Source organism: Amblyraja radiata, chromosome 12, assembly GCF_010909765.2.
Source record: "Amblyraja radiata isolate CabotCenter1 chromosome 12, sAmbRad1.1.pri, whole genome shotgun sequence".
Taxonomy (NCBI): domain Eukaryota; kingdom Metazoa; phylum Chordata; class Chondrichthyes; order Rajiformes; family Rajidae; genus Amblyraja; species Amblyraja radiata.
In genome coordinates this window covers 4,516,953-4,542,750 of record NC_045967.1, presented here as the reverse complement: position 1 = coordinate 4,542,750, position 25,798 = coordinate 4,516,953, and the positions used below count along the sequence as shown (strand labels likewise).

The 25,798-nt window shown below is 45.5% G+C and overlaps 1 protein-coding gene across 8 annotated transcripts in view; it reads right to left on the bottom strand.

Annotated features, from left to right (window-relative positions):
• Positions 1–25,798, bottom strand: part of atrx (ATRX chromatin remodeler) — a 246,827-nt gene that overhangs the window by 54,861 nt on the left and 166,168 nt on the right. For all 8 annotated transcript variants that reach the window (XM_033030134.1, XM_033030129.1, XM_033030127.1 and 5 more), the window contains 6 exons: positions 24,024–24,141; positions 15,908–16,038; positions 12,969–13,057; positions 7,092–7,255; positions 6,595–6,757; positions 3,150–3,250 (listed from right to left, as the gene is read on the bottom strand). In XM_033030134.1, coding sequence (XP_032886025.1) covers positions 3,150–3,250; positions 6,595–6,757; positions 7,092–7,255; positions 12,969–13,057; positions 15,908–16,038; positions 24,024–24,141 — 766 coding nt within the window. The remainder of the gene's footprint in view (positions 1–3,149; positions 3,251–6,594; positions 6,758–7,091; positions 7,256–12,968; positions 13,058–15,907; positions 16,039–24,023; positions 24,142–25,798) is intronic.

Here is a 25,798-nt window from a genome sequence, read left to right as displayed (position 1 = left end):
AGGATTAGGGCCTTTGGCTTTGAATCTGCCATGGCACTCCAGGTGATCATGGCTGCTCATCTTTCCCATTACAGAATTCATGCTCTCTTCCCACGCCCTATCTTGCATTTTGCAACTGGAAGTTTCCCTCCCTATCTAAAGATATTTAGCACATTGTATCTACAGTCCTATAGGAGCAAATAACCATGAGTAATAGAATTTCTCATTTTAGTCCTAAATCTTTTGCTCTGTAACCTGAGATTTGACCCCTCATTCCAGTTATCCCAGCCAGGGGGAAACATCCTTCTCACACCCAGTCTGTCTAGCCCTGTCAAAAATTTGTAAGATTCAATTAAATCCCCTCTCATTCTTCTAAACTCTCGGGAATACAAACCTCGTCAACTTAATCTCTTTTTGTACTGTAGCCCTGCCATCCTAGGAATCAGTCTGGTGAACCTTTGCTGCACTTCCTTTATGGCAAGTATATACTTGGGTAAAGAGACCACAACTTGCATAATACTCCAGGTGTGGTTTCAACAAGGTCTTGTATAACGGTAGCAAGTCATACTTGTTCCTTCACTGAATACCGTGTATTTTAAGAGGCCAAATACCAGATGAGCAACTAAAATTATTCACTCCAATCTTACTTCTCAACTCTATCTGTAGTCTTTAGTTTAGTTTTAATTTAAAAGATAGAGCGTGGAAACAGGCCCTATGGCCCACCAAGTCCGCGCCGACCAACATTCACCCCGTACACTAGTTCTGTCCTACACTCTAGGGGCAATTTACAGAAGCCAATTAACCCACAGAACCTGCACGTCTTTGGAATGCATGAGGAAACTGAAGCACCCGGAGAAAACCCACGTGGGGAACTTGCAAACTCCGTACAGACAACACTCATAGTCAAAATTGAACCCAGGCCCCTGGCGCTGTAAGGCAGCAACTCTGCTGCTGCACCACAGTGCTGACCTCGTCCTATAGAATTCAGCAATAAAAGCTAAACCAGGTAGTTAAGTTCTGAAAAATTGCGACAAATGCTTTTTTGCCTTAACTGTCATTGCAAAAGCATTTTGTAGGCTTCCCCAGTCCTTTTTAGGTAAAAATAATTTTCAAGTTACATCTAAGACCCTTAGTTATTGACAACTTTGGTAAGGAAGATAGATCTGTCCCATTTAAACCACTCTATTTTATACATCTCATAGAAAATGTACCTCTGCATTCACCGTTCCCATCTTTCTCTTTACCCACCAGTCCCACCTCGCTTTGAAAAGTGTAGACAATTATTCTTATTTGGGACGACAGATGGCACATTGGGCTAAGTGTTCGGCTGGCAACCGGAAGGTAGCCGGTTCGAATCCCGCTTGGAGTGCATACTGTAGTTGTGTCCTTGGGCAAGACACTTCACCCACCTTTGCCTGTGTGTGAATGTGTGTGAGTGATTGGTGGTGGTCGGAGGGGCCGTAGGCGCAGATTGGCAGCCACGCTTCCGTCAGTCTGCCCCAGGGCAGCTGTGGCTACAGAAGTAGCTTACCACCACCGAGTGTGACTGAGGAATGAATGAATAATGCGATGTAAAGCGCTTTGAGTATTAGAAAGGCGCTATATAAATCCCATCCATTATTATTATTATTATTATTCTTCAACTAAAATCTTTCAGGTGTAGCAATATCCAAATAAATCATGTTCATAACTTCTATAGTGTGAGCACACCTTTCCTATTACATGATGAGAACTGCATACAATTGTCTAGGTATAACCTGACTTCGGCTTCATATAGCTTTACTATAACCTTCACACCAACAACCAATAAAGTACCTTATATACTTTTATTTTAACCAGCTTATCTAATTAGTCTGACAACTTCACGGACATGGAAAAATTCTGCCCAAAGTCCCTCTACACTTTTCAGCACCCTATTTCCTTCTTTGTTTGCCACACTGCTCCAAAAGCATTACTTATAACCTTTTGATGGAGTTCCACTTATTACTCTTCTACTGTTGATCGATACCTTCCTGTAATATTCAACTTTCTTCCTCTACAAACACAAAGCCAAGTTTAGCTGTATCTACAAACGTTTTACTCATGTCTAACACATTTATGCCTAATACTAAAACTTGTGGGGTCTGTGAAACGCAACAGCAAATTACCTTTGTGTCACTAAAAAAAGCTTTATATTTTCCGTTCTACCACAGTCAAAACCCTTCTCCCTTGGATCTATTTTTATAAGTTCGATTATCACAGGGATTTTTGTCAGATACAGTAAAATTCTGTTAATCTTGCATAATTTAGGTGGTGCCACCTGTTAGATTTTTTGAACTACTGGATGACACTAATTTTACAAAGTATCATACTAAAAGGATAAGAACAAAAGGCTCAAATTTCAGTTTTCAACTGTTAATTTTCTTCAAAAACCCCAGGAAAACTTCTACATTGCCCAATTTTAATGAAATGCGGAAACAACTCCACCTTGATGTATCTTGCAACTCCTCTTTGAGTATCTAGTGCTCCAGTCTGTTTGTGCAATTGTCCACATGTATGAGATTCCCAACAAGGTTAACAAAAAATCTCAATTAAAGTGGTATGGTAATTAGATTGTTGTAGAAAATTGTTCAAAATATCAAATAGTCAGGTTTGTAATCAAAGATACATGATTAACATGTGGGGATGATTTCAGTCATTTACCCAAAATGATCTCCGAGAATGGCAATTTTAGTGTGGATACAAATCTCCAGGCCCATATTTACAAGCAGTGGGAGACATGGTGAATATCATCAAGGATGGGTGGTGAAGGCAGATTGTGCATTAAAAGGAATAGTGAACCCTCAAAAGATATTACCCATTGAGCTGCACCAGTACACAATCAGCTGTTTTAGATGTTGCCATGGTAATACCGTACTTCTAAGTCCATATCATACAAGGCAGGCAGGTGATAAACAAATGAACATGCATGCTAAATAGAATATTAGAGCACCAATACGAGGAGGCTCCTATGAGCAATGAATCCTAGAGTACCAGAAAGTGCTCTTCAAAATTAGTTTCATGCAAGCACTACTACTTTCATTAATCTGAAATTAAATTAAAATAGATTACAAAACCAGGAGATACTTTCTGTAATTCAGAGATCAGCCCACAAGTTAACTTGGAGGATTAGATGGATGGGATAAGATTACCTTTATAAACATTAGTCTTGTCATCTGACTTTTCTCTATTTGCCATCTCCAGAAAGTCTTCTATCAAATCCAATGATATCAGTGATTGGCTGAAGACAAGTCTGAAATAAAATAAAAATATTGTCGACTTTACTCAATTACACCAAACATTTTTTCACTCGCTTTTGCAGTGGTCAATATATTTGATTTCAAGAATAATAAATTAGTCAAGGGGTGGGAAGAAGTTACCGAATAACTAGTATTATTTTTGAGTAATATTAAAGATCAGTTTATATTACTGTACAATTTACTGTAAAGAAACTACCCAACTAAATAATCCCCAATACTGCTTGTGAAAACTGGGGAGAAGAGCATGTTAAATTGAGATTAGTAATACTTTTGTCATATTTAACTAATTAGCTTTGCTTGCTTTAAAGTCAATTTAAAAATGGAGGTTACCGACCAATTTAAAACCTCAAATTGCAAGGAAGAGCAACATGCAGAACAGCTGCAGTCTTACATCTTACAAATAACTAAATCTCCATACAAGAACTCAATAAATCCACAGGGAGTAAAGCTGAGCATTCAAACACAAATGCCTGAACAAATAATTCTTTACTTTGTTCACAATACTGGCAACTGCAAGCTTTTCAATCAAATTGTTGTAGATTTCAGCTCCACAATATACATAAAGCAACAACAACTTGGTTGGCTCATTGGATGAAGTGTACAATCACCACAAAATAATCAAAATTTGGAGTAAAACAATGAAATAGTTGATATGTGACGGTTAATAATATCTGCTTTGAATAAAAGTATCAGGGAAATACCATTTGCCACTCAATGACTGTAAGGCAGTAATTAAGTATTGCTCATAAAAACTGCTTCTGCATGATTAACTGGATTCAGCAATTATAAAAATGTAGAGATAACCATGTTGAGTACTTGTGAGAAATAAAGCTGCTGGATATCTTGGAAATTGCAAAGAAAATAAACCTTAGTTTGAAAGGCCATCAAACTGAAATATGAGCTGGTTCTCTCAGAATTTGACGACCAATTAAGGATTTTGTAGCATTCTCTGCTATTTCAGATTTGCCGCAAATAAAGGCGTTTTGTATTCTCAGTTCCAGCACTATTTTCTTTCCCTCACCCATTCTTTCTATTTTCTATTTACATTTTCTCCATAGATTATGCAAGACTTAATCATCCTCTTGCAAAGAGTAGGAGTAAACGGGTCCTTTTCAGAATGGCAGGCAGTGACTAGTGGGGTACCGCAAGGCTCAGTGCTGGGACCCCAGCTATTTACAATATATATTAATGATTTGGACGAGGGAATTAAATGAAACATCTCCAAGTTTGCGGATGACACGAAGATGAGGGGCAGTGTTAACTGTGAGGAGGATGCTAGGAGGCTGCAAGGTGACTTGGATAGGCTGAGTGAGTGGGCAAATGCATGGCAGATGCAGTATAATGTGGATAAATGTGAGGTTATCCACTTTGGTGGCAAAAACAGGAAAGTAGACTATTATCTGAATGGTGGCCGATTAGGAAAAGGGGAGATGCAACGAGACCTAGGTGTCATGGTACACCAGTCATTGAAAGTAGGCATGCAGGTGCAGCAGGCAGTGAAGAAAGCAAATGGTATGTTAGCATTCATAGCAAAAGGATTTGAGTATAGGAGCAGGGAGGCTCTACTGCAGTTGTACAGGGTCTTGGTGAGACCACACCTGCAGTATTGTGTACAGTTTTGGTCTCCTAATCTGAGGAAAGACATTCTTGCCATAGAGGGAGTACAGAGAAGGTTAACCAGACTGATCCCTGGGATGTTAGGACTTTCATATGAAGAAAGACTGGATAGACTCGGCGTACTCGCTAGAATTTAGAAGATTGAGGGGGGATCTTATAGAAACTTACAAAATTCTTAAGGGGTTGGACAGGCTAGATGCAGGAAGGGGTTGGACAGGCTAGATGCAGGAAGATTGTTCCAGATGTTGGGGAAGTCCAGAACAAGGGGTCACAGTTTAAGGATAAGGGGGAAATCGTTTAGGACCGAGATGAGAAATACATTTTTCACACAGAGAGTGGTGAATCTCTGGAATTCTCTGCCACAGAAGGTAGTTGAGGCCAGTTCATTGGCTATATTTAAGAGGGGGTTAGATGTGGCCTTTGTGGCTAAAGGTATCAGGGGTATGGAGAGAAGGCAGGTACAGAATACAGAGTTGGATGATTAGCCATGATCATATTGAATGGCGGTGCAGGCTTGAAGGGCCGAATGGCCTACTATGTTTCAGTTGGTACCACTTTTAATGTCATTCTGTTCCTTAGTCTCCATCTATCAGATGTTCTCTTTTCTTCCCTCTGTCCCATTCTGTCAACATAAAACAATTATTTCTAACCTCTCCAAAGTCTGATGAAAGACCATTGTCCAAAGATTTGTTTCCCCCCCCTGTGTGTAATCTGATGCTCATTTTGTTATTATTTAAATTAATTAATTTTTACTTATAAAATATCAAACTGAGGCAAACAAAATGGCATATCTGGATTCTCAAAAAATATGGCTGCTGCAAAATAAGGGTCCATTATTTCTCGACATCACAAGAGGCCAGGCACCTCATTGATTCTATGAAGGCTACCTGCCTATCCATTCCTCCCCCTTCCTCGACATATTTGTAATCTATTCTTCCACTGTCTCCCCACTGATTCACTTACCATCCACATATGCTGGGGAGATTTTATAATAGCCCAGTAGCACTTACCTGCTTGTCTTTAGGATGTTGGAGGAAACCAGAGAATTCAAGGGGAACCCACCAGTCACTGAAAGAATGTGTTCACTTACCACAGAAACCCCCCTAGATGGGGATCAAATCTAAGTCACTGCAGCAAATGTTGGTGCTTTGATTGAATATTTTAGATTAATTTATTACGTCAACCTGCTGTTAAGGATGGTTAAAAATGACCATATAACTCTTGTAGATGCAGCTTTAGGTGCAGAATCTTCCCCCTTCCTTGAAGGCAACAAATTATTACAAACAATACCGTGCTTTTTCATCCCCACATGCGGTAGACAATATTGCGCTATAAGGAACTGCAGGTGCTAGTTTACAAAAAATAAATGGAGCAACTCAGCGGGTTAGGCAGCATCTCTGAAGGACATGGATCAGTGACTTTTCTGGTCTGGACCCTTCTTCAGACTGACTGTATGGGAGCTAGAAAGCTAGAAAAGGGAACTGGTAGACACATTTCAACATTTTACAGTTCTCCCATTGCTGACCAGAGAGGACTATCTTTCAATGTCATGGACACATGACAGATTATTTTGGCCTCGACATTTGGAAGCTGCACTAAGATGACAAATTGAAATGGGGAAATGTAGCGGAATTAAAAGAAAGATTAAGTCATACTATCTTCACAGAGGATACTCTCTAACCCAGTAATATGTTGCGGTTTATAATGAAGTGGTACTTACACTTTTTCTCCAATTGCTTCTGACATGTGTAGAATTTCAAACAAGATGGCCATTTTCCCTGAATGGGTAAGTATTTCTGCATCAGCATCAGTAACGAATTCTTTGTACCAGTCAGCAGCAGGACTACCTGGATTAGTACCAGCGGGAGGCTTCACTGCAAGTACTAAAATTGACATCACGTGAAATAGATTCACAGTATGGTGGACTACATATAGGACAAAAACTGAATTATGCAATACACAATACCATTGACTATGAAGTAGGATTATTATTTTACAACCGACGATGTTCTAGCTTCTGTTTGTTTCAAATATGTATAAATAATAACCACCATTGTTGGCCTCATAGCAATTGTAAAGACATGTCACATTAAATCACTTATATTTATCTAAACAGTAGTGTTCTATACATTGAAATTTTATACATTGATTTGTGAATTATGCAAATATTTAGAAGTTTCACTCTAACGCCATTCAAATAATAAACTAAATTCTCACCCTCTTCGATTTTTGCAACAGTAGGTTCTGCAATTTTATCTTCCGTACTTCCTTCCCCTCCACCACGTGATCTTGAATTCCAGACTTTTATCACTTCTACTTCATTATCACTGCCACTTTCCTTAGAGCTGCTTCCATTTTTCTTTCCACGCTTTTTTTTCTTACTAAATTTTATACAGTAAAAGTAATGAGTGGAGCACAGTTTCTGCAACACATACCCAATCACACTGTTTACAACAATATAAAATCCTAAATATCACTGTATTAACACATGTAATGCTAAAAATGTCCAAAATGATTAATCATTGCCTAATATTTACACATACTTTGCGTCATACAATCAGAGCTGTACAGAGCAGGAACAGCCCTTCAGTTGGAAGAAGGGTCTCGACCCGAAACGTTGCCTATTTCCTTCACTCCATAGATGCTGCCTCACCCGCTGAGTTTCTCCAGCATTTTTGTCTACCTTCTTTTTGTCGCCCTTCAGTCTAATGTGTCGAAGCTGACCAACCCTTCCGATCTACCCAGGCATTTTCTTAATGTTCTATTTATACCCAGCACTACTACCTCCTCGGGTAGTTCGTCCCATGAATGCACCGCCATCTGTGTGAAAATGTTGCCCCTCAGATCCCTTCTAAATCTTTCCTCGCTCACCTTCAACCCAAGCCCTCTACTTTTAGTTAGACACGAAATGCTGGAGTAACTCAGTGGGTCAGGCAGCATCTCTGGTGAAAATGGACAAGTGACATTTCAGGTCAGGATAGAAAGGTCCCAACCTGAAACATTACTTGTCTATTTTACAAGTATTTTGTGTCTATCTTTGGTATAAACCAGCTTCAACAGTTCCTTTTTATTACCCTCTAGTTTTAGACTCCCTTACTCAGATGAAGGGACAAAGTGCAAGAGTAAATCAGTGAGACAGGCAGCATCTCTCAAGAACATGGATAGGCAACGTTTCGGGTTGGATCACTTTTTCAGACTAATTGTAGTGAGGGGAGGGGCGGAGAAAGCTGCACGAGAGGTGGAGTTGGGGCGAAGCCTGGCAAGTGCTCGGTGGATATAGGTAGAGGAGGGTTGACTGGCAGGTGATTGGACAAAGACCTGAAATGAAAAGACAAAAAGTGTGATAAAAGGATAGAAGCATGTAATTTGAAGCCAGAGGGAGGAAAATAGGTCGAAGGGGACGGAGGAAGGGGTAAAGGAAGAAGTGAGAGGGCATCCAGATGGGGCACAGGGAAGGGAGGGGGAAAAAAGGAGGGGAGGGCAGCAGAAGCAGGGGAATGTAGGTTAGTTACTTAAAATTGGAGAATTTAATGTTCACTAGACCAAGGGGGACCCATTGGGTCCCGTCCCCTCAACGCGCGGTTGCGTTGGGGAGGGGGGAAGTGGAGGTGGAGGGGAGAGGGAGAAGGGGAGTGGAGAGGAGGAGGGGGGAGAGGGAGAGAGAATGGAAGGGGAGAGAGAGGAGGAAGAGAGAGAGAGAGCAGGGGAGAGAGAGGGGGTGAGAGAGGAGGGGGGAGAGAGAGGAGGGGAAGAGAGAGGAGGGGAAGGGAGAGGAGGGGAAGGGAGAGGAGGGGAAGGGAGAGGAGGGGAAGGGAGAGGAGGGGAAGGGAGAGGAGGGGGTGAGGCGGTAGATAGAGTAGAGGGGAGCGAGGAGGTGGGGAGAGATGATGTGGGGAGAGAGGATGTGAGGAGAGAGGATGTGGGGAGAGAGGACAGGGGGGAGAGAGGAGGGCGGTAGTGGGGGGGAAAGGGAGGGGGATGGAGAGGAGAGGTGGAGGAGGGGTAGTGGGTGCAGGGGGGAGAGAGGCGGTAGAGGGGCGAGGGGAGGTAGAGGGGGAGGGGGGATGGGAGGGAGTAGAGGAGGGGAAAGAGAGGATAGAGGAGAGAGGAGGGTGAGAGAGGAGGGTGGAGAGAGGAGGGGGAGAGAGAGGAGGGGGAGAGATAGGAGGGGGAGAGATAGGAGGGGGAGAGATAGGAGGGGGAGAGATAGGAGGGGGAGAGAGGAGGGGGAGAGAGGAGGGGGAGAGAGGAGGGGGAGAGAGGAGGGGGGAAGATAGGAGGGAGGAGAGAGAGGAGGGGGGGAGAGAGGAGGGGGGGAGAGAGGACGGGGAGTGGGGGGGGAAAGGGAGGGGGTTGAGGGGAGGTGGATGGGGAGGGGGATAGATGGGGAAGGGGCTAGAGGGGAGGGAAATGAGTGGGAGGAGGGAGAGAAGAGGGGAGAGAGGAGAGAGAAGAGGTGGAGAGAGAGGAGGTGGGGAGAGAGGGGACAGAGAGGAGGGGCGGAGAGAGAGGAGGGCCGTAGAGAGGAGAGGGGGAGAGGAGGGGAAAGGGAGGGGGGTGGAGCGGAGAGGAGGGAGGGGGGGGAGGAGGGTAGTGGGGAGGGGGAACAGTGGGAGGGGGAGGGGGAGAGAGGAGGGGGGAGAGAGGGGAGGGGGAGAGAGGGGAGGGGGAGAGAGGGGGGTTGAGGGAAGGGAGAGAGAGAGAGTAGAGGGGATTGGGGGGAGGGAGGAGTGGGGTTAGAGAGGGGAGGGGAGAGAGAGAGGGGGTAGAGGTCGAGGTGGAAGAGGGGAGGGGAGAGAGAGGAAGGGAGATAGGAGGTGGGTAGAGAAGAGAGGGGAGAGAGGGGGAAGAGGATGAGAAGAGGAGGGGGGGTGGGGGGGGGGAGAGGAGCCGGGCGAGTGAGCGGGTTGCGAAAAGTGGAGAGAGCCCGGAGAGGGAGAGTGTATAGGACCCGTCTCTCTGGAAACCCGGGTAGCAGCGGGGGGTGGTGACGTAACTTGTGGAAAACAGTGCCTTTGCGCATTGACAACAGCTGCTTTAATCCAGAGCCGGGGGGGCAGGGTGTGGGGGCTGGGCCATGAGCCAGGTGGGCCATGCGCGGTTGCAAGGGGAGGGGGAAGCCTGACGTCATCACGCAACGCCACGCGCTAGTCTTACGCCATCAAGACACGACATCAAGACGCTGCGTACATCAAGACAGGCCGTTGACGCGCGGGATTTTCGGAGAGTGCAAGCCAGTGAGGACGGCGAAAAGCAGCAGGGGGAGCAGGCGATGTTTGGCTTCTGCCAGCGTGACAGAGCCGGGCTGGGGGGGGGAGTGGAGGAAGTAAAATCGCTGGCGAAATGGGAAAAATGTTGGCAGCTAGCTAAATGGTAAAAATGTCGGCGTTTTTGGAGGAGCGCCGGGCGGCAGCAGCCGTTATGGTCGCTGGCCAGCAGGAGGCGAAGAAATGAATGAGTGGGGGGGGGGGGGGGGGGGGAAAAGAAGGATTTAATTAAAAATGTGCACAGAAAAATTTAATGAGGAGTGGATGAGCGAATGTAAAAGTGAAATCGCTAGCGAAATGGTAAAAATCTCGGCATTTTAGCGGCTGGTTTTTGCGGAGTAACGAATCAAAGGCCAAAAAAATGACTTACACACACACAGAGTTTTAAAAGTACAGGTGCACAACCTTTTATCCGAAGATCCAAATAACGAAAACCTCCGAATAGCGGACATTTTTTCGGTCCTTGAAGAAAGGTCCTTGAAAACGTTCACCGAGGGCAGCCCGCAGAGGTGACAGCGGAACCTCCGGTCGGTCCTCGAAGAAAGGGGAACTAAATCCCCATTCATAAAAGAGAAGACGAGGGTATATTGCGCGGGAGGGTTAATAATTGACAATATGCTGCTGCCTGCCCGCAGAATTAAAAAGTTCCCACGGTAGACTCACGATATACAGTGTTTCGTGAGTCTTGCGTGGGAACTTTTTAACTCAGCGGGGCAGGCAGCAGCAGATTGTCGCTCGCTTCAGTATCACCCCACCTACACCCCTCTGCTTCCCGGCCATGTGTGTGACCCCTTCACTCCCCTCTCCAGCTCCCCGCCCATTGCACCGGCGCGGGGGCTTTGCACTGTCTTCACGTCGGCGATTGCAGCAGGACCGTGCCAGGACCAATTGGACACCGACCACCAGGCCCACCTCAAGCACGGAGATCCCAGAGACCCACAGCCAACAGCAGCCCAGCCCAGCCCCGCTCCAACTACAGAGGAACCTGGGTTGCGGATGACGGGGCGCAGCTCGGGGCGTCGTAGGGGCCCATCGGGGAGCGGCCACTCAAAGCCACGCCGGGAGATGTAGGGCCCTGCCCCGGTCTTGATGTTGGAGCCCCCGGCGGGCGCTAGCAAGTCCGCGGCAATTTACAGCCGCGCCGGGCGTTGTAAGGCCCCCCTCCAGGTCACTCTCAACCTCTATGATGTTTGCTCTCAACCCCGTAATTCGGGCGGGAGAAGTCGCCGCTGCCGGTGCCCCGCAAAGCAGTCTCCCACCGGAGACCCGCGAGCTCCCGGTGTCACCATCCACCGGAGTCGGGTCGCAGCAGCTCGCCCCCGCAACTCTCCACGCTCCGAAGCTGGCTAGCTCCACGGAGGTAGGTCCGTAGATCCACAGCTCCCACCGCCGCCCACCGACCCCCAGGCCCACTGCAAGCACGGAGATCCCAGAGACCCACAGCCAGCAGCAACTCCAGCCCAGCCCCGCTCCAACTCCAGAGGAACACGTAGGGGCAGAAGCTGATGGTGTGCAAGGTACGTCTTGTTCTTGGGGTGGCGGATGAGGGGGCGCAGCTCGGGCTGTGGGCGAACTGCCACTTGTCGCTGTAGCGGCCAAAGATCATAGAGGAGCTCCTCTATGATCTTTGGTAGCGGCCCACCGAGGAGCGGATTCCTCTGGAGTTGGAGGGGGAGGGGGGTATTGTGCTGTTTGATCGCCCCCCTGCTATCCCAGGGACAGGGAGACACAGCGGCTTTTTAGACTGGTGGGCAATCACTTCCAAAGTTCTGCCCACACAGTCAGTACACTTCTCCTACACTGTATTTCATACAAACATTTATTCTGCAAGAAAAAACGACATTGAAGACTCAAACTCGCGATCGAGTAACTGCCAGGATCAAGGCGCAAACTCGCGACCTTGCGGATATGAGCCGAGCACTCTACCACTGAGCCAGCCATTAAAATCTACGCTAAAAAAATTCCATTCCGAAGACCGACAAATTCTGAATTACGAAAAGTGCCTGGTCCCAAGGCTTTCGGATAAAAGGTTGTGCACCTGTATATAGATAGATATGATATGATATATGATAGCAGGGCATTCCCAACATCTTGTACTACTGAAGCCTGATGTCCCAACTCCTGCGCTCAAAACGCTGATCAATGAAGGCAAGTGTGCCAATGGTTTCTTTATCATCCTATCCACCTGTGTCACTACCTTCATGGAACTATGTACCTGCACATACAGGATTCCATTTACAGTGTAAGCAGAGCCCTCATTTATCTTCTCAAAATGTGACACCTCACATTTATCTAAATTAAACTAATCTGCCATTTCTTGGCCCACTGGCCCAGTTGATCAGAATCCTGTTATAATCACTGTCCACTATATGCCTGTTTATTGTGCCATTGGATTTATATCCAATTTGTTAATGTAGATAACGAACAATAATGGACCCAGCACAGATTCCTTTGGTACGCCACTTGTTACAGGCCTCCCATTGAAAAACAACCTACTACCACCATTTGTTTCTTATCTTTAACCAATTATGTATCCAATTGGTTCCCACTATGGAGCTGGGTGGTAGGAAACCTAAGCAAAACATAAACAACTGCCAGTTCATTTAGGCCTTTTCTGCACTTGTATGAATATTGTTCTCCACTATCCAAGTAGTTTTACTCCGCAGTACATCCAGTCCAGAAGTACTCAATATTTTACTATTTTGCATTATGAATAAAATAACTGTTTAATTTAACTATTAAACCTGGCAAAATTGTAGAATCACATTGAACTGAAATATTACAAAAGTGCAAAATGAGTTTACTAAATAGAGATAAACAAAAACACCTTTTCTCTTCTTCTGAGGAAAGACTCATTGAAGTCTCATCAGAGTCTGATGCAATGAATTCATCCATACTGTCCTCATCAAAGTATCCCTGTACAAATAGAAAGAAATTGGCTATTGTTAAAGTTTACTCCATCGCACAACTTTTCCTTTACAAACTCCCTCATTGTTGCTGTTCCTAGATCACCCTACCCAACTACACAGTGGATGTAACTGTATCAAAATTAATGCAGGGGATCAATATAGTAGTTTCTCGCCACCTTTGCAGGGAATTTGGAATGGGCAATAAAAGCTGGACTTGTCAGTAACATCCAGATGCAAGAAGTTTAAGAAGGAACTGCAGATGCTGGAAAATCGAAGGTAGACAAAAGTGCTGGAGAAACTCAGCGGGTGAGGCAGCATCTATGGAGCGAAGGAAATAGGCAACGTTTCGGGCCGAAACCCTTCTTCGGACTGATGTAGGTGGGGAGGGGGCAGGAAGAAGAAAGGAAAAGGAGGAACCAGAGGGCTGGGGGAGAGCTGAGGGGGAAGACAGTGAGGGCCACCTGACATGGGAGAAGTCAATGTTCATACCCCAGCGGCATGAACATTGACTTTTCCAATTTCAGATAGCCCTCTTCTCTCCCCCCCCCCCCCCCCCCCACCCTTCGCAGCTCTCCCTCAACCCTCTGGCTCCTCCTCTTCCTTTCTTCTTCCCGCCCCCTCCCCCCCACCCTATAGGGTGATTTCACGAAAGGTCACTGGATCATAGATCCTCACCCACGTGACCGCAAAATTTAACTGAGGTACAAACGTCACTTCCAGTACGTTATTGATGCTAGAAACGCGGACTTTCAAACCTGTTAAAAACCTCGAAAACGGTTAGTTTTTGAGCTGTAAATAACTGTGCCAGTCGGGATGACCGCGAGACACAGCTATCTTACTTTAGAGTCCAGAAGATAAAGAAAAACGAAGGTAAAGACAAGAGAGCGCTGAAGGGAAAATAACAGCGGAAGTTGTTGGCCGTGCAGATATAAAGATCGAAAATATCGTGAATTATCGCGTTTGCTCACTGCATTTCATCAAAACATCAATAACGCCTTAGTTTTGATGAAATGCAGTGAGCAAATGCGATAATTCCCGATCTTTATATCTGCACGGCCAACAACTTCTGCTGTTATTTTCCCTTCAGCGCTCTCTAGTCTTTACTTTTGTTTTTCTTTATCTTCTGGACTCTAAAGTAAGATAGCTGTGTCTCGCGGTCACCCCGACTGGCACAGTTATTTACAGCTCAAAAACGGGCCGTTTTCGCGGTTTTTAACAGGTGTGAAAGTCCGCGTTTCTAGCATCAATAACATGTACTGGAAGTGACGTTTGTACCCCAGTTAAATTTTGCGGTCACGTGGGTGAGGATCTATGATCCAGTGACCTTTCGTGAAATCACCCTATAGTCTGAAGAAGGATTTCAGCCCGAAACGTTGCCTATTTCCTTCGCTCCATAGATGCTGCCGCACCCGTTGAGTTTCTCCAGATGCAAGAAAATGTTTGTCTCAGAAATGGAAGTGTTCAGTTTCCACTATCTTTCACTATTTGAAAAAAGGTAATGACTTAATTTTATTTAAAATTATTAACTGAATTCCAATTTTACAGGTGTCATGTGTCACTTGAATTCTGTTTTCTGAGTTGTCAGCCCAAGACTCGAGATTATTAGAGCAGTATTTTAACTACTGCAGAATTACTATTGCAAACTGTGCTGTAAATAGGTGTATTCTGGTTAAAAACTCCACACACAATGGACAAACCATTCGACCACATAACTCACTGAGATTGCTGCAAGTGCGTTTGATATTTACATATATTAGCGTTGTTACAGTGGCACTCCAGATCTGCGACTGCTGAGCGCGGGACTCGAGAGGCTGTGGGTAGGGGGGTGGTGGTGAATAAACTGCAGGTTTTTCCATTTTTGTCAGTGAGGGATTTCCTCTTACAACAAGTTTATGATGTAGAGGAAATCCCGTTCTGTCATCTGTTTGCGTTTTTTTTTCAACGTGTTGCTGGTCTATTGAATCGCTGGATTTGAAAGTCGGGGCTCAAATTCAAGGCCTTCAAAATCACGGATCACAAGTTCAGGCTAAAACAAAAGGTACCTGGACGTTTATTTAACATCTTATCTAGTTTTTGATGTAATTTAATTTTAATCTGATGATGCAAAATAAGTTAGTTAGGCCCCGATATCGGCAACATGATCATTATCCATATTGTGTAATTGTCTATCCATGATCACCATTTTCATGCTAAATATCTGACTAAAAACTTCCACAGTACATACAGACTGTGGACGCCCCCAGATTGAACATGGCGGCAGCCGACCGATCTGTATGTATGTCTGTCTGTGTAAAACAGCCCTTGTCCTTTATCACAGCTTTTGAGTTAAGTCAATACAAAATAGGGAACAAAATGCTAATTTCCTAGTATGAAAATGACCATAACTTTTTTAATACTGAAGATATGAAAGTGAATTAGATAAATATTAAAGGTTTTTTTTAAGCTTTATCTGATGGGATAAATTACAGGCTTGATTTTTTAAATCTCAAAATCTTGTAATATATCTAATGTGCTTGTTATCATTCAAGGCAGAATATCTGTTTGGATTTCTTTTTCAAATAGATCTTTAAACATGACACAAATTTCAATCAGTTAGATGCAATCCTATCAGATATGTTTCAGTAGAAGTCTTGACCAGAAACGTCACCTATCAATGTTCACCAGGGATGCTGCCTGACCCACTGAGTTACTCCAACCCTTTTGTGTCCTTTTGGGTTTCACAACAGGCTATACTTGGGTATTTAAAATTTTCAACGACCAACTTATTAACGTATAACTGCCATATGTTTTGAACTTCAGTGAAAAATGCCACAACTGAAAAAAATGACACAAATGGAATTCACTGTATTTACTGTACCTTGTTTTCTTTACTGATGTAATCCAACTGCAAACACCAAGGATGGGTCCATATCCTACTCAACATTTGAAAATCTTGAAAGAGTCTGGTTCCAGTTCTACCCCTTCCACCTTCAGCACTAGTTCCTACACCTGAAAGCAAAGTTAGTAATCTTAAAAGATTTACATATTTATCACTATGTAAATTCTATTGTATCAACAGCAGCCAAAGACATAACTTTTCTTTGCACACCTTATTCCATCAATTGATAATGAGATTTAAGCCACTACTATGTAATCAAATCCATCCATCCATCCATCCATCCATCCATCCATCCATCTACCTATCTACCTATCTACCTATCTATCTATCTATCTATCTATCTATCTATCTATCTATCTATCTATCTATCTATCTATTTAAGAGTTTAGGCAGGAACTGCAGATGCTGGAAAATCGAAGGTAGACAAAAGTGCTGGAGAAAGGACTTCGTCTAAAGAAGGGGTTCGGCTCGAAACGTTGCCTATTTCCTACGCTCCATAGATGCTGCCGCACCCGCTGAGTTTCTCCACCACTTTATTTTTATCTGTCTGCCTATCTATCTATCTCTGTTCGCCTGCAATGTGCAGTAGCAAGTTTGGTTTGATTTGATAAAGTATTTCCAATCACAATCACAATAATACTTTATTAACCAAGTATGTTTTGCAACATACGAGGAATTTAATTTGCCATACAAATGACTTATTTGCCATCAGGCATACAAATAAATAGCAACGGAGTGCACAAAACACATTTTAACACAAACATCCAAAACAGAGACTCCTCCATATTCCTCTCTGTGATGGAAGGCGAAAAAAAGTTCAATTTCTTCCCTTTGCTCTCCTGCGGTCGGGGGCCTCGAGCCATCCTTGGACGGGATAATCTTACTCCCATAGCCGACGGCGGCCCCTCCTCGTTGAGGCGATCTGCTCCTGCATCGGGGGGACGTCAGCTCCCAAGCGCCAGACAGTCGAACTTTCCACGACATTGGAGCTCCCGACATCCACGGGCTCTCCCGAGACTGCGAGCTCCCGATGTAAAGACTGCACGACGTGGTTAGAGCGGTGGTCTCAGGCAAGGGATCAACTCTGATGTAAGTCCACACCCCACGATGGGGCCCCAAGGTCAGTCTGAGGAGGCCTCCAGCTCCATCGATGGTAGGCCGCAGAGCGACCGGAGAATGCAATCCGAAAATGAATCGCATTTCCAGCAAGGTAAGAAACTGAACAAAAAAAATTCCCCTGACCCCTCCCTCTACACGAAACAAACTGGAGAACATTCACACAAACTTTTAACACACCACAAAAATAAAAATAAGACGAAAAAACAAACAGACTGTTGGCAGGGTTGCCAATCGTATGGTGCCCCTGGTGGTGGCTTAATAAACTTTAAAAAACGACAAAAAAGTGTCATTTTTTAAATGCATGCTCTCAAAATACAGCCAAAACACTACACAATAGCGCCACAACTTTAGGGACGCCTTATTCACCATTCGCCTGAGGTGTGCACTAGCAAGTTTTGTTCAATTTGACAAAGTATTTCCCTTTAAAAACTTTAAATTACTTTATACTGTGAATCAGCGAGGCCGTTGCAACAGCGCAGTGCGCTCCCACATGCCGGGCCCGCCAGCTGCGTCACAATTTAAAATGGCGCTGGTGACGCGGCAGTCGCGCCTGCACAGTGCGGCCGGCCCTGTCAGTCACGCATGCACAGTTGGGGAAGGGTTCCCGGGCCGGGTTCACCATTTTTTACTGAACATCGACTTGCGTATGGATGAGTGGTGGAATATTGCATTGGGGAAGGCGGACCCAAAGGGTCCACACCTGGTCTTTTAATATATTCCTTTTATGCAATTTACTTTTTTTTCTCATAAAATGCCAACTCAGTTTACAATCCTGAGAAGAGAGGGGGCGGGGGGGGGGGGGGAAAGAGAGAGGGGGGGAGGGAGTACCCTAACGTACCTCGTGGAAAACTGTGCATGCGTGTTGACAGCAGCTGCACTAATCCAGAGCGGGGGGTGGGGGGCGGCACGAGGAAAGGCATTGGGAGGTCAGCAGCTGGGCAATAATGGACCAAATTTATAGTGGATTGGATTTTTGAAATCATAAGGAAGATTTCTACCAGAAGATGTAAAAATGTCACTGTTATTGTAACGTCAGCAGTTGGGCAGCGGTCAGATTGGTCAACAATTTTAATAAAAAAGTCAGGAAAACAATGTACCAAATGTATAGATAAGTGCATTTTCTAAAATCTCAAGGAAAATCTCTACAAAAATATGTAAAAATGTCCCTGTTTTTAAGCAGGGGGGGTGGGGGAGAGGAAGGGGGGAGAGAGGGAGTGGGGGGGGGATAGGGAGGAGGGATAATGAGGGGGCATAGAGAGAGGAGAGAGAGCGGGGCGGCATGCGGCGTCACACACACTAACTACCCCCCTTGATATTATATTAATATTATTAATTTGCTCCTTTTACCCCATAACCACCCTATCCACTGACACAGGCGCGTCTAGAGAGGGAGGGGGGTAGAGAGTGAGGGCAGAGACAGAGGGAGAGGGGGGTGGAGGGGAGGAGGAGAGTGAGGGGGGAGGAGGGGGATGGGGGGGTGGGAAGGGAGGAGCAGAGGTGGGGGGGAAGGGAGGAGGAGGGGGTGGAGGGAAGGGGGTTTAGGGGAGGGGGAGAGAGAGCGGGAGGGAGAGAAGAGAGGAGGGAAAGGAGAGGAGGGGAGGGAGGAGAGGGAGAGAGGAGGGGCGATGAGGGAGTCGGGGGAGGGGAGAGCGGTTGAGGTGCGGGAGAGAGAGGCGGGGAGAGAGGGAGGGGATGAGAGGGGCAAAGAGAAGTGGTTGGGAGCAGAGGGGAAGAAAGAGAGAGGGGGGAGAGAAGGGGGGGGGAGAGAAGGGAGGGGGGGAGAGAGTGAGGGGGGGAGAAGGGAGGGGGGGAGAAGGGAGGGGGAGAGAAGGGAGGGGGGAGAGAAGGGAGGGGGGGAGAGAAGGGAGGGGGGAGAGAAGGGGGGAAAGGAGGGGGGGGGAGCGAAGGGAGGGGGGGGAAGGGGGGGGGAGAGAAGGGAGGGGGGAGAAGGGAGAGAAGGGAGGGGGGAGAGAAGTGAGGGGGGAGAGAAGTGAGGGGGGGAGAAGGGAGGGGGAGAGAAGGGAGGGGGAGAGAAGGGAGAGAAGGGAGGGGGGGAGAGAAGGGAGGGGGGGAGGAGAGAAGGGAGGGGGGTAGAGAGAGCAGGGAGGGGGGGGAGAGAAAGGGAGGGGGGGAGAAGGGAGGGGGAGAGAAGGGAGGGGGGAAAGAAGGGAGGGGGGAGAGAGAAGGGAGGGGGGAGAAGGGAGGGGGGAGGAGAAGGGAGGGGGAGAGAAAGGAGGGGGGAGAGAGAGAGAAGGGAGGGGGGGAGAAGAAGGAGGGGGGAGAGAAGGGAGGGGGGAGAAGGGAGGGGGGGGGAGAAGGGAGGGGGGGAGAGGGAGGGGGGGAGAAAGGGAGGGGGGGGAGAAGGGAGCGGGGGAGAGATAGGGAGGGGGGAGAGAAGGGAGGGGGAGAGAAGGGAGGGGGAGAGAAGGGAGGGGGAGAGAAGGGAGGGGGGAGAGAAGGGAGGGGGGAGAGAAGGGAGGGGAGAAGGAAGAGAAGGGATGGGTGAGAGAAGGGAGGGGGCGGAGAGAAGGGAGGGGGGGAGAAAGGAGGGGGGAGGAGAAGGGAGGGGGGAGAGAAGGGAGGGGGGAGAAAGGAGGGGGAGAGAAGGGAGGGGGGGAGAAGGGAGGGGGGGGAGAAGGGAGGGGGGGGAGAAGGGAGGGGGGGGGAAGGGAGGGGGGGGGGGAGAAGGGAGGGGGGGGGGGGAGAAGGGAAAAAGGGAGGGAGTTGAGGGGTAGGGCCGCCCAGCAGCCATCGGCCTCAGAGTCAGCCTCAGCTCCTTGGCCTCGCATCCTCGGAGCACCCTCTCTGTATCCCCGGAGCCAGCCGGTGATCTCCGGGTCGTCAGAGGACTGATTCCCGAACGCTTCAGACCCCGAGTACGGGGAGGGGGGGCGGTGGAGTGGGCGGGTGTTTTGGGACAGACCCATCATTCATTTATTTGCCTCTATACTCCACAATTTGAGATTTGTAAAAGAAAATCACATGTGGTTAAAGTGCATTGTCAGATTTTAATAAAGGCCATTTTTATGCATTTTGGTTTCACCATGTAGAAATTACAGCAGTGTTTATACATAGTCCCCCCCATTTCAGGGCACCATAATGTTTGGGACACAGCAATGTCATGTAAATGAAACTAGTCATGTTTATTATTTTGTTGCATATCCTTTGTATGCAATGACTACTTGAAGTCTGCGATTCATGGACATCACCAGTTGCTCAAATTGTGGAGTACAGATGCTCCTCGACTTACGATGCTTCGACTTACGATATTTCAACTTTACGATGGTGCAAAAGCAATACACATTCAGTAGAAACCGCCTTCGAATATGCGTTATGCGGTACGATATCGTAAAACAGGAGTTGCAACGTGTACAAGAGCTGCAGCAAATTTGGTCGGCCAAGAAAACGAAAAAATAACTAAAGTCCCTGAAAGGCGAGTGTCTTCTGCAAAACGCACGGCTAAAGGAAGCCGCCGTGGATCTGATAAATGATAGTGGCAAATCCTAGCAGCCGGACCTGGCAACAAAACCCAACAACTTTCCGCCAGGGCTGGCAAACGACAAGGAAGAGCAAAGAGCAGAGCCGGATCCAAGAGCACCTGAGCTGGTGCCTGCCAATGGAAAGGACCTCAGAGAGGCCCAAGCTCAAGTTCAATGGAAGGTGAAGGTCAAGCAGCCCGAGCCCAACAGCAGCCCAGATCCCACGGCAGTAGAAAACAAAGTCAATAGCAAGCAGAAGTTAAAATCACAGGCAATCAAACCAAGCATTGAGCGGCCCTCGAAGCCGACCAAGGGCTTCAGGCCCTGCGATGTGCACCAGAAAACCTCGGTATGCCCCAGTGCCTTACTCTTGAGCCTTATCAGAAGAAAGAATGTTTGGTAGTTTAGCGTACTGTATTAAATGCATTTTCGACTTACGATATTTTCGATTGACGATGGGTTTGGCGGAACATAACCCCATCGTAAGTTGAGGAGCACCTGCACAGAGGCAAATAAATAAATGGCGGGTCTTTGTCCCAATCATTATGGAGAGCACTGTATATACTATGTTATCATGCTATATGATACTATGTTTAGCCTTGAAGAATACAAACATTAAAAAAAATACATGTAGGTAGCCTGAGGAGGTGTGCCTGATGTTCCTGTACATTTTGTGGCCAGTTCAGTACAAATAATATTTATGAAGATGACTATTAAATTTAACAAATCAAAAATATAGTTGGAAATACTATTTTAAATATATAAACTCCAAAAGCTGAGTCGGCTTTCACTAAATTACACCTACCCTTAAGCCTGTTGGGCAAAATGACCTTGAATCACAGCAAAAAACAGACATCTGGTTCAAATTCACTACAGTTAAGCCTCTGGATGCTATTAAATTGCACAATGATATCATAGCAAACTTGAATGAAAATGAAATTAAACTTTATAGTTATGAAACATAATTTAAGTAAAAGCCACATGATGAATGGTCCATTGTAGTTCTGAAAGATTATTAAGTAGATCTTGCTCAGTAGTCCTCAAAGAGCTTTGTGAAATGTTGCACAATTGCTGATTAGGTAATTGTGGCCTCAGATTCAAAGTGTGCACTGATTGCACAAGAATAAGCTGTTGGCTAATCAATTGAGTTTATAACTCATTTATCACAAACTATAACAAAATAATTATTGATAGGCATCTACTAACTTGGCAGAATGTTGATAACTGAGTCAACAGCACACTGCAGGAGCCACAAATTTAACTTCAAAACAGTGCACCTCACTTCATTCATATTGACAATGTATAGCAATTTTAGTCAAGTACTTTTATGTAATTCTAAACATCTTCATTTTCATTCTTAATTTCTTGTATATTGCAACATTATTTTGAAATGCAAGATTCATTTGTGCCATCATTTAATTTGACTCAATTTCCCCTTTAAATATATACACACCGTATTTCGCGATTACCCCCATTTTGAGTTTCAAGGAGGCAATGAGGACTGGGGAGCCTCCATCTTTGCCTGTCCCACAATGTGCTGTGCAGTTCAGGTCTGAGGGACAAGGACTTCCTGGCTCAGGGAGATCACATAATGGGAGAGCGAGAGAGCCCGGGACGGAGCAGCCATCCTTCCGCCCAGTAGGCTACCTGCCAACCAACACCTCCACCGGTTGCTCCTGTGCCGAAGGACACCGTGGCTAGCTGGTTGGCAGGCCAGCAGAAGGCGCTGAGGTGGCGCTGGTTTCGCTGTCCGGTCCCGGCGGACGCGCGCAGCCACCCGAGCTACTGAGTAAATTGCTGGCATGAACCCCGACCCCCTCCTTCTCAACTCTCCTGCCCTCCCCGCACAAGTTTGCTACTTTGTGCAGCCCAGGCCATGCTGACCCGGGCCAGACTCCCCACACGCTGTGGAAAGGAACTCTCTTCCCTCTCCCAGCGGCGTTGTCCTTTTACAGCCGCTTCCCGTTTCACACAGTTCCAGGGTTGAAGGCGTGGCAGGTTCCGCGGAGCAGTGGCTACGAGAGTAGCATTGATTGGCCAACTCCACTCCAAGTCTATATTTCTTGGCTAACAACCTAACCTTCGGCCTCCAAAACACAGGTACATTTTCGGGCCTTATTTTAGGGTACAAAATAGCACCTTTGATGCCGGGAAACACAGTACTCTACTTGCTATGTACTTTTTTTCTGCTTCCCCTATGTATTGCAGATCTCGGAGCACCATTGCCTTTGGCCTAATGCAGACATGCTTTATTGTGCATGTGTTTACAATGTTCCCCAGTCCTTTATCTGCTTCTACCCCCACATTTTGGACAATTTTAGTGACCAGAAACCTTGCTTTAACCAGACATGAGCCTCACCCATAACAACAAATTGCGTCAAATGCACCCTTAAACCACCTTAGTTTTTGCTCTCCTATTTACAACTTGTTTTTGTTTCCATCACTAATCCACAGGCTCAAACACACTGCTCTTCAAAAGCTACTTTGACTTGCCCTGGTTTATCGAGAATATCTGATGATTTATTGTATGTTTATATGAGATGCGTTATGCCTGGTCAACTGCAGCAAGTAAGAATTTCATTGTTCTGGTCACAGTGCATATGACAATTAAACACTTGACTCTTAAACATAAGGCAGCTCATTTACGGAGATGATTAAATAAAAATCCTTATCTCCAAAATAAATCAAAAATCTTGAGAGAACTTTGACAGTTGTTTATGAGTTAATAATCGTAACAAATTCAAAATTCATGCAGATACTGAAATAGATTATGCAAATGAATGTCTTCTTTCTAATTCAGATGTTAGGGACTTTAAGCTCTTTGAAGCAGGCAGTCGCACCATCCAATTCAGATTCAGATTCAACTTTAATTGCCATTGTCAGTGTACAGTACAGAGACAACGAAATGCAGTCCCACCTCACAAATAAGTCTGTTACTCGTGGGGATGGAACATTTCAATGGCAGTTCACCAATCAAAATTGGGATCTGGACCAATGAAAATTAATTGGGTCTCATGCCGACTTTGCCAGGCAGCCACCACACTCACACCCATTCTGTCCAGGATACATGCAAAAATTTTTTTTTTTTAATTCTCCGATATTTTTTTTTTTTTTTTTTAAGTGCCAATATTTCGATGAAACACTTTGAAATACAGAATTACTCTGGGATCTACAGCAACATTCCTCTACTCTCTCCACAATGTCTAGACAGCAGGAAGACCCAGCTCCAACCCGCCACACGTCATATGCAATTCCTCCGTGACTGAAAATACACGAGCTATTGAATCGCATTGTTCTTCTTGGGGAAGGCAGCCAATGCATTTTACAAACAGGCATGATTCCTGGTTTTAAACAAATGTATGTAACATGCAAACTGATCAGACACTGCAGAGCCAGCTATTCCTCAGAAGTTAACCAATGAATTAAAAACACAACTGAGACAGTTACTTTAAATATCAAAATTGCAAATGTTTATTTTTTAAGATTTTGTCACATACCTGTAAAATGATCAAGGTAGTACTGATAAAGTTTGCACTGAATTGGCATCATTCTCACAGCAAGAACATACTCATGTTTCGGAAGCAAGAATTTTGTAAGTGCAGTGTAGTCTTTGCGCTGGAAAATAAACAAATAGTTTTTACTAAAATAACAAAATAGACTTTAATGTTACCACTTTTTATTGTTTAGGCCAATTTGTGAGAAAGGAAAAGACTTGAAGATTATGAACAAGCAGCCACTGTGAGAAATGCACTTCAATTTCACTGAAGAATGCGCCTTTGCCAAACAGAGAATCAGAGTATGGACAAATGTATGGCTAAAGATAATCATCTAAAAAGGGAATCCAAAACCAAGGGCAAGAATCTTTAAATTAATACAGTGCAGTAAAATAACATTGAGGTTCTCAAATATATTGGACCAATGAAATGTCATCAGGATGTTTAGATGATGGTTTCGACAGAGAGCACAGCAGACAGCGACATGCAACATTGACTTCAATGTCCAAAGAATAAGAAACAAAGTAGTCTCACTACTTTTATAAAAAAGGAAGCAGGAAACTAAAGACCAGTAAGGTTGATATCAGTAGAAGGCAAAATGTTGGACTCCATTGTTAAGGAAGTAACAAGGCACTTGGATTTATGAAACAGGCATCGTATTCGACAAATCTATTGGAAATGCATTTGTGATAGCCAGCCGGAAACACAAGGATGCCCCGTCAGCATTATGAAAAAATCATTCACTTCGTGACTTCCTGGTCTGCTCTACCAACCCCACCGACCACTCTCCTTAGAGCAATTTTGCATGCAACTGCAGCAGGTGCAAATCCTGTTTTTACCCCTTTTTTCCCCTACCATCCTGCGATCTTGCACACGGTATTGGGGGTTCAGTATTGATGTGGATAGAGAACTGGCTGGCAAACAGGAAGCAAAGAGTAGGAGTAAACGGGTCCTTTTCACAATGGCAGGCAGTGACTAGTGGGGTACCGCAAGCTCAGTGCTGGGACCCCAGCTATTTACAATATATATTAATGATTTGGACGAGGGAATTGAATGCAACATCTCCAAGTTTGCGGATGACACGAAGCTGGGGGGCAGTGTTAGCTGTGTGGAGGATGCTAGGAGGTTGCAAGGTGACTTGGATAGGCTGGGTGAGTGGGCAAATGTATGGCAGATGCAGTATAATGTGGATAAATGTGAGGTTATCCACTTTGGTGGCAAAAACAGGAAAGCAGACTTTTATCTAAATGGTGGCTGATTAGGAAAGGGAGATGCAACGAGACCTGGGTGTCATGGTATACCAGTCATTGAAAGTAGGCATGCAGGTGCAGCAGGCAGTGAAGAAAGCGAATGGTATGTTAGCATTCATAGCAAAAGGATTTGAGTATAGGAGCAGGGAGGTTCTACTGCAGTTGTACAGGGTCTTGGTGAGACCACACCTGAAGTATTGCGTACAGTTTTGGTCTCCAAATCTGAGGAAGGACATTATTGCCATAGAGGGAATGCAGAGAAGGTTCACCAGACTGATTCCTGGGATGTCAGGACTTTCATATGAAGAAAGACTGGATAGACTCGGCTTGTGCTCGCCAGAATTTAGGAGATTGAGGGGGGATCTTATAGAAACTTACAAAATTCTTAAGGGGTTGGACAGGCTAGATGCAGGAAGATTGTTCCCGATGTTGGGGAAGTTCAGGACAAGGGGTCACAGCTTAAGGATAGAGGGGAAATCCTTTAAGACCGAGATGAGATAAACATTTTTCACACAGAGAGTGATGAAT